The sequence below is a fragment of the Elaeis guineensis genome, chromosome 1 (assembly GCF_000442705.2).
Source record: "Elaeis guineensis isolate ETL-2024a chromosome 1, EG11, whole genome shotgun sequence".
In the NCBI taxonomy this organism is placed as follows: domain Eukaryota; kingdom Viridiplantae; phylum Streptophyta; class Magnoliopsida; order Arecales; family Arecaceae; genus Elaeis; species Elaeis guineensis.
Window position 1 is genome coordinate 22,341,163 of NC_025993.2, and position 9,014 is coordinate 22,350,176.

General features: G+C 40.8%; 1 protein-coding gene across 1 annotated transcript; it reads right to left on the reverse strand.

Annotated features, from left to right (window-relative positions):
* Positions 1-2,858: 2,858 nt before the first annotated feature.
* LOC105033796 (glycerol kinase) lies at positions 2,859-8,752 on the reverse strand. The gene is made up of 4 exons (XM_010908715.4): positions 8,498-8,752; positions 8,188-8,409; positions 7,124-8,090; positions 2,859-3,275 (listed from the first exon to the last, which is right to left on the reverse strand). Exons 1-4 carry the CDS (start codon positions 8,629-8,631, stop codon positions 3,033-3,035), a joined length of 1,566 nt encoding a protein of 521 aa, XP_010907017.1. The 5' UTR covers positions 8,632-8,752; the 3' UTR covers positions 2,859-3,032.
* Between the last annotated feature and the right edge of the window lie 262 nt (positions 8,753-9,014).

Below are 9,014 nucleotides of genomic sequence, written 5' to 3' on the forward strand. Positions count from 1 at the left end.
ATCCGCACATCCAGATCTCGCGAAGCATATTTATCGAAGAGCTTCTTCAATCTTGATCCTTTTTCACTGCGAATTAAAATATGAATTTATAAACGTTATTAAAAATTTTAATTAGTAATCTATTCTTGCTCCTGATATCTCGTGTAATTGGATGAATTTTTTCTTCAAGTAGTTTATGATTTTAAGGTTTTTGATACCCAAACCCCTCAAGTGTTTGGGCCTCCAGAGATATGGCCAATGACAGGCAGCTTTCATTCTCAAGGTTATTCGAATTGGTTTCCAGTTCAATTAAAGCCTTCGTTTAAGTGCTCTCTTTTTCCACTCTTTAGATCCTTGTACCATGGTAGGGAGCCTTGTACTACTCACCTTGAAAATTGAAATGCCCATCAGTCAACAAACTCTCAAGAGCAGATTGAATAGCTAGTGTAAACTGTCAACAAGTAGTAAATTAACATGACTCAGTGCAGCACCACCCTCACTTCCTACCTATCTTTATCTTTCTACCAAGCTTTCAATTGGGTGATCTTGAAGCTAGAACCTACTAGAGCTAATTCTTTTTCAAAGGCTGAAAATAGTGGCAAGGAGATTCAGTGGGTAAGATGGGGTATGGTTTGTTGAGACAAAGATGGAGGTGGTCTTGGAGTTCTAGCTTTTATGAATCTCAACACAGCAGTGGTCTAAATGTTGGAGATTATTTTGCCAAGGACCGACATGCGGACGAAGGTAGACAATTTGGGCATGATAAGCAAGATAGAGCTTTTTAAAATCTATTTCATGGGATTCTGCAGTGTATATATTGTGGTAGGGTGAGCATCTCCATTGTGGAAGGATGTCCTAGAGGAGGAGGACTTTCTCTGGCTAAGCCTTAGATTAACATTGAAGAAGGCAGTGTTGGCTAGATGCTGGTGTGATAGATAGATTGGTCTCCTAGCCTTGGAGGAGCTCCAGCCAACGATTTCTAGCCTTGCTAGTCAGACAGAAATATCATTATTTGATTTCCTTTTACTCTCTCTCTCTCTCTCTCTCTCTCTCGTTCTTTTCTTTTCTTTTCTGTTTTTCAACATTTCTGTTGCAATTGCGGTATCCAAGAAGAAACTGCCATTTACCTGTCCCTAAAGAGCAAACTATCCAAGGCAGAGTTTGTAAACTAAGAGTTGCACCTTTAGGCATTAATAGATCATGCGAGTTTCTAGAGAAGCTGTGGAGGAAGCATCCGTTCCTTGACGAATTTTATAAGTATGAGATCTCCTAGCCTAGGTGGTGTAATAGAATTTCTTGTTGAAAAGACATGCAAATGCCTTTAGCAAGTAAGACATGAACTCTCGAAGTCTGGACTGCAATTTCCTTTCAATCCTTTTCATGGATCCTGTTGCTCAAGGACTCGAAGCAAATAGAAATTCCAAGCTTGCTCAAACGCACCAATCTTTCGAGTAACTCTCCCCTCTCTTCTCCCCGTTTCCATCTTACCTTTATGCCTGTATCTTACCTTTGGTTGTTTGTAGCCGTTGGTTTACTCCTCTTTGTTTTCTGACTGCTTTGTTGATGAATCCCTATATTTTTGGCGAATGATGAAACCCAATGTTTACAAACTAATAAGAAAAACAAAACAAAACAAAACAAAAACTATAGGCTTGCTATTGTCCACTTTGTATATACAGCAAAGGATTTGGATACTGAAATTGTTTGCTTTTTCCTGCTCTTAATTTCTGGAAATGGTGTGGAAACGGTAAAATTTGTTTTAATGATCATATTAGTGCTCTGGACTAACTTTAGGCAGTAAGATGTATCAATGGTAACTTCTTTCATTGTTAGTTTTCTAGAGATCAACTATTTGGCCAATGATATGCATATGCCCATGGCTTGGAGATTTTGATCATGACCTCGTCTCATTTCTGTTCTTAATCAGTTAGTTAAATTGTCAGCTGTAGAAATTCTTTGACAGCACAGATCTTTCAACTTCGGTTATTTGTAAAAGATCTATTTTATCCAACTTCAATGCATTTTTTTAAATTTTTTTCCCTCATAATTTGGCCTCAGGATATCCTTCATGGAGTCTTTGGTACTCCAGCTTCTCAACGGAAAGATTTCATTTACTTAAGGATCAAGGTTCCACAATATATCTGATTCTTTAATTTTTCAAGGCACCAATCAAATTATAGAGAACAACAGATCTTTGTTTTCCTTACCTATAAAAATAAGCTGTGAGTTATAGCAGTTAGTTCAAATGATTGGAGGAAAATGTTAATATATTATTGATTTTCATTTCTAACAAATCTGAACAGCAACAAGATTTCAATTCACAGTTGAACAACAAATATGTGATAAACAACCTAAAGAAACATCATAAGTGGTCCTGCAAACTGTGAAAAAGATCACAACCTCCAATACTCCACCAATTTTCTCACCATAAATGTGGTGTTCACAAAGTCGAGCCATTGATGCACATAGTGTTCCCACTACAACCAAAGATATTGCACAAGGGTTGTAACAAAGCAAATGAACTCTAGTTTTGGAGTTATCCCTTACTTGCATGAGTAGATGTTAGACCACCTCAGAAATTTCACAGTGCAGAGAATTATCACCATGAATTGGACATTACATTTCACATTCACAAATTGTCCAACTTTAAACAATTATACAGTAAATTATTTCATTAAACTTACAAAAAATTCTTATACAAAATAGAAGGCATGCTTAATTTCAGGATTCACAAACTAAGGTGTCAGAATATCTTCAAATCTTCATTCTTTTAGTTTGAAACTATAAAAACCACACTGCAGAGATCCTTAACAGAACAAATATTTCTCTCAGTATTCATCTGCATAACTGAGATAATAGACTTTGCCCAACATTTCATATAGTAATGCAATGCCAAAGCACTGAATAGTCCATTTTCATTTCTATCACAAGCCCAATAACAGGGAGAATAGTCTGAGTCTAAGAATGTAAAGAAAACTTTATTTAAAATCAAGATCATGGAATTTAACATTCCACAGAGGCCAGTAATGGGTCGGGAGCAAGCAGTCACATAGCTAAATGGCAAGTTCAGCCAAATCAAAAGTTCTAGTCACAGCCTTGTACCACGATTCATTCCTCCTCTTCCTCTGTGCCTCATCCAGTTTGGGGCGGAAGATGGTAGTCTTCTCTCTGTGTTCAACAGCAAATATCTGTTCTTCAGTCCACACACCAGTAGCCAATCCAGCTGCATATGCTGCTCCAAGGGCTGTAGTCTCAATATCAGCAGGTCTAACAACTGGACTACCCAACAGATCAGCCTGCAAGCATGTAAAATAAATATATAAATGTTATCAAGAACAGAATATAAATTTGCCTCATATTCCATTGCAGATGTACATGTAAGAATTTCAGATTGTAAAGAATTAAACAACTGAAGAAGTTGTATTAATACCAAGTAAAGCTAAGGAGGAATGATTTATGAAACTAACTGAACATATTTCATTCATCTATAAATATCAAGAATAGAACTTACGAGTAAATGGACAACTAATCTGAATCTATGAGCAAACATCATTTTGCTGGTAACAAAGTTTGTCAACAGGATCTAGTCATAATACCAAATAACATATAACTGTGGACCAGGTAGACATATAAGAACCTAATTCTACTCCACTGCATATTATATAAACTTCTGTATTCATCTATAAACCACAAATTCTAATATTATATTAATAACTGCATTATACAAAGAAGATCATTGAACCATCATATGCAAAGAAAAAGATCATATAACTATCGGATTTTATTCTACAAGATCATTAAAAAAAAAAAAAACAAAAAGTATGTGGAGAATATCATCAAGGATTTTCATGCAGAACATGCTGCAAATGATGAGATAACTGCTTAGGTTATAGGCATACATACACATGACATGAAAGAAAGATTCATTGTACCACCCTGAACCACACGATTTGGGGCAAACTGAGCCATAGCCGGGTGGACCAAAATGGTTCTGCACCTTCATTCAAGGGCAGGGATAAGAGAGAACTGGAGAAAGGAAGAGAGAGAGAGAGAGGGAAGGGGAGAGAGAGGGAGAGAGAGAGCGAGGCAGATGGCCAGTGGAGGGTGGTGGACGGCCATGAAGGGTCAGGGAGGGGCAAAGGATGGGCTCTGTCCTTCAGTTCTCTTGTTTCATTCAAAATGAGGGTCCCATGGGAGGGGGGTCCTTTTTTGTTTTGAAGTCAACAAGGGGGACTGCCCACTTCACTTGATTTCTTCAAAATAAAGAAAGGAGCCCCATTTGAGACTTTGGTTTCGAACGAAGCAGGGGAATCAAAGGGTGGAGGCCTTCCTCCACCCCTCCGCACCCCTCCACAGCCATCTGCCTCCCTCCTCTCTCCCTCCCTTCCTCCTGCTCCCTCTCCCTCAATCCCCCCTCTCTTTTTTCCTTTCTCCCATTCTCCCTCTCCCCCACCCTCTCTAGTGTGGCAGTACAGGCCCAACACAGAATGGCATGGGGGCATACTAAACCATACCACTGGGCAACTAGTACAAGCTTCGAACTGACACAACAATCATTACATAAAAGATAAAATGGTGAAAAAGGAAGTCATGACTATTTCAGTCCAAAATCTTAACAACAAGAATAAATGATCAAAACAAATTCACAAAATAAGTATGTTGATTGTTAAAATAGATTGTATGTCTTCATTAGCAATTAAAGAGAAAAGAAAGATGAAAGAAAAGATCAGGTGAAGGGCATAATATAGACATCAAAACTTCTTGAAGAACAAGCTAAATATGATAGAGCTTCACTAGTATTAGTTGTTCATAAAAATCACCATTAAATTTTCAGATGACAAACAGATTTTTTCATTAACTTACCACAAAAACCCAAAGGCTTTTGGGATCTAATGATGGTTAAAATGGTATCAAAATCCAATATTCCACTTGCCTATCGATGCCTCCATGCTCCCACTTACTAATCCATGTGTCGCCTCTCTTCGGGTTTTATCCCTTGGTCTCTACATGTAAAAGGAGAAGTTGAAAAATACTCGCACATTGAACACGTTACAGCCTTGTCCCAAAATGCAAGTGCTGAAGGCCTGAGGCCGAATTTGGCATACTGTTGTTTGTCAATCACAATGTTTCCATCATAGGAGTTGGAAGAGATCGTGGAATAGGTGGAATTAAAGATAGAGATAAAGAAGGAGATGGCTTTGGGGTTGGAGTTGGGGGTGGTGATGGATTTGGAGCAAGAGATGGCATTCAGATTAGGGTTGGCATTGGGAAAGGAGAAGGAAAGGGTAGGAGTATGGGATAGAGGAGATGGAGTTCGAATTGGGGATAGAGAATAAGGAGAGTGATAATGGATAGAGGAGATGCTTTTGGAGTTAGGGATGATGAATGAGTTGGGGAATGGCTAATGACAAGAAAAAATTGTTTCAAAAGAGGGATAAAATAGGAATAACGATGAACAAGGCCATTGTTAACTTTGTTTTACTTAACATAGAGAAATGGATGGTCATAGTGAATGATACATGGACTTATATATACACAAGTGGATGAAGTTCAGAAGTAGGAAGGGATCAACATGGGAAAAGTAGAGACTATCATAAATGAACTAGGGAAAAATCATAAGTTCCTGCCATCTTACCTTAATCCTCATAAGATTCCCATGTCTCTACCAATTCATTGGAGTGGGGCATCTTCGAGAAGCTTCATAGCATTTTATCTCCTAGTAGTAAGTGGGTTTGACTCTTAGTTCTCCCTTTGACTCTGAGGTTAAGCATTTAAGGTGTAGTAGCAATCCAGGCATCTAGTAGTAATTTAATACAGTATCGAAACACACTATCCCTCTTGACCATCAATGCCCCCATCCTCCCACTCACTAATCCACATGTCACACTATTCAAAATCTTGCCCTGGGGCTCTCTGCATGAGAGGGGGTGTTGAGGAATAGTCTCACATCAAATAGCTTAAAAATTTTAGCTCATCTTGTAGGCTCATTCACCTACTAGCTTGAGCTTCTAACTTGCATTTTAACATCTTCCTTTTTTCCACCTACACTTTTGAACTTTCTCTCACAAAGAACTAGAAATCCAGACTTTTTTTCAGATGTAATGGATCTTCAGAAATGAAATAAACTATGTAAAAACTGTCCATGTTGAAACATCTAAAGTCCTAGACATCATGATCAACTCAAAAGGATGATATGACAGGAGGTAGTGAGAATAGCAGCAGTCCTTTTGCATCTTAATCTCTAGACTAGAATCAGATGCATATGAAAAATAGGCATAAGATTGGGTATAGCCCAAACTTTTAACCAGAATCAGATGCATATGAAAAATAAAAATAGACATCCAATTGGATATAGCCCAAACTTTTAACCATGTGCCAAGCATCACTACAAAATAGTTAGGTAAAAAGCTTACGTAAGGATAAACTTCATAGCAGAGCATTATCAATACTACCCTCCATTATATTTTATTGCAGATATAAAGTTAATCGCGTAATGGTAAATCTTATTTCAGAGGATTATGTTATTTTTCTCAATTTAGTTGAGAAAAATATAGTTTTATCCTCCTTTGAAAGGGAGCCCATATAACCAACTCCTTTGTCAAGGCAAAGAGGATACTGAAAATGCCAAGTTTTGATTTACTCTCTGGAAAAGACAATGTCATGCTATAAAACAGGACTACAAAAAGCATAGGAACTGAAAATGGATGTCCAGTACAACCAGACCCAAATATAATGATGTAAAAAAATTAGATGAATCATGTTTGCAAATAAAGACAGTGTCGTACGCAACATACTTAAAGCAATAAGTGGAAAAAAAAAGACTGCAAATAGAGAACCACATCCACATTTAACAAGTAAAGCAAGTCATCTCCTTCTACTAAGTGATGCATAAAATCAAACATGCTCAACTCCATTATAAGTCTAGTAGAGAAATAAAGTGCCAAGCTAAAACTACAAAGAGTACAAAAGGAAAGCCAACAAAAGCAGCAGATAGCACACTCAAAAGTCTAGAACAAACCATTCACCTCTCACAGAGCAAACAATCCCATACTTGATATCAGAAGAACACAACCAACTTACAAAAGCAGTCAAAGAACTCCAAAGGAAACAAACCTATATAATATCAAAGAAAGACTTCCTTTACCTGAATCTGCATCAGAAGATTGTTGACGGTGGCACCCCCATCAACCCGAAGCAAGAATTCCCCTTCCTTGCTCCTCGCTTCTCCTCCCTCCCCTGCATCCTTGTGCATTGAATTGAGCACATCATTCACCTGAAAGCACATGCTCTCCAGCACTGCCCGAGCAAGGTGCCCCTTATTTGTGAACCTTGTGATCCCTACGCACACTCCTCTCGCATCCTCCTTCCACCATGGTGCAAACAATCCATTGAACGCCGGCACAAAATACACCCCTCCCGAGTTCTCCACCGACTCCGCCATCTTTTCGATCTCCGCCGCAGTCCGGATGATCCCCAGCCCATCCCTCAGCCACTGGACAGCTGCACCCGCAATCGCTATAGACCCTTCTAACGCATAATTCGTCGGAGCATTGGGGCCTAACTTGTAAGCAATGGTGCTGAGCAGCCCATGGGATGATCTGACAACCCCCTCGCCAGTATTGAGAAGAATGAAGGCCCCAGTTCCATAAGTGCTCTTGGCCTCCCCCTTGCGGCACAATTGGCCTAGCATTGCCGCATGCTGGTCACCGAGACAGCCGGCGATCGGCACGCCAGAAAGCGGCCAGCCATCGGCGATCACACCTGTAATCTCCGAGTTGCTGATGATTTTGGGCAATATCTCGACAGGAATCCGCAGTGTCTCCAATGTCGGCCTGTCCCAGTCCAGGGTCTTGAGGTCCATGAGCATGGTCCGGGCAGCGTTCGAGCAGTCGGTGACGTGCAACCCACGACCGCAGCCCCCGGTGAGGTTCCAAATCAGCCAGGTGTCGATGGTGCCGAACAGGGCGTCCCCCGACTGGACCGCCTCCCCGACCGCATCCACATTCTCCATCAGCCACAAGATCTTGAGGGCACTGAAGTAGGTGCTGATCGGCAATCCACACGTCTCCACAAAATGATTCCTCCCACCCGACAATTCCTTCTCCAACCTCCTGCATCAATTCAAATCAATCAATACTCCCAATCAATCCAAAAATAATACGATCTGTGCATAGAGAGGATTAAAAGAATGGGATTTGAATGATCTACTTGCAGATGGAGCTGGTGCGGGCGTCCATCCAGACGATGGCGTTGTAGAGAGGGAGGCCGGTGGATTTGCTCCACATGACGGTGGTCTCCCTCTGGTTGGTAAGCCCGATCGCCTTCACTCGGCCCTTCACCTGGCGGCCGCCGGCGGCCGCCTTCTCGACGGCCTTCTCCATGCAAACTCGGACACTTTCCAGGATCTCCGTCGGGTCGTGCTCCACCCATCTGTCAAAATCAAATTAGTCATTGGATAACAAGCGATTAATAACAAAAAAAAAAAAAAAAGTAAGATACTGTTGGCAAATGACAATACCCGGCCTCTGGATAGTGCTGGGTGAACTCAACCTGGTGAGAGGCAACCGGCTTGGCCTCTCGATCGTAGATTATAAATCTGGTGCTGGTCGTCCCCTGATCAATTGATCCTATGAACACCTCCTCTCCAGCCATCTTTTGTTGCGATATGATGTGAAGGTGGAAAAGATGGGGGTGTCGGAAGAAGGGAAGGAGAAGAGGGGTTGGCTGCGGGGAAAGCTATGAACGAGTCATTGGGAGTTGGGATATATGGCCAAACAAATTGGAAGTCAATGTTTATCCGTTCCCAAGGATATATATATTTTTTAAGAGGATTGGATGAGATTCTTGTGAGAGCGATAATAACAAGAATAAATACATTGGTATGATGGCATCATGAGAAGAGGTCCGGGGACTCGGAAAGGCCTTGGCTGGTGTCATTTTCTCAGGCTTTACGAATATTTGCGGCTCTTCACTCGTTGGGTTGGTCGATGGTTGGCAGTGCGCTCAACGGTACAGGCGGCGCGCCAGTTTTGGGG

Excerpts from the sequence above, each read along its gene's own strand:
- LOC105033796 (XM_010908715.4), bottom strand. The coding sequence starts at position 8,631 with ATGGCTGGAGAGGAGGTGTTCATAGGATCAATTGATCAGGGGACGACC. Across the intron at positions 8,410-8,497 it reads CAGCACTATCCAGAGGCCGG|ATGGGTGGAGCACGACCCGA; the intron begins GTATTGTCATTT and ends TGATTTTGACAG. Across the intron at positions 3,276-7,123 it reads ATCTTCTGATGCAGATTCAG|GCTGATCTGTTGGGTAGTCC; the intron begins GTAAAGGAAGTC and ends ACATGCTTGCAG.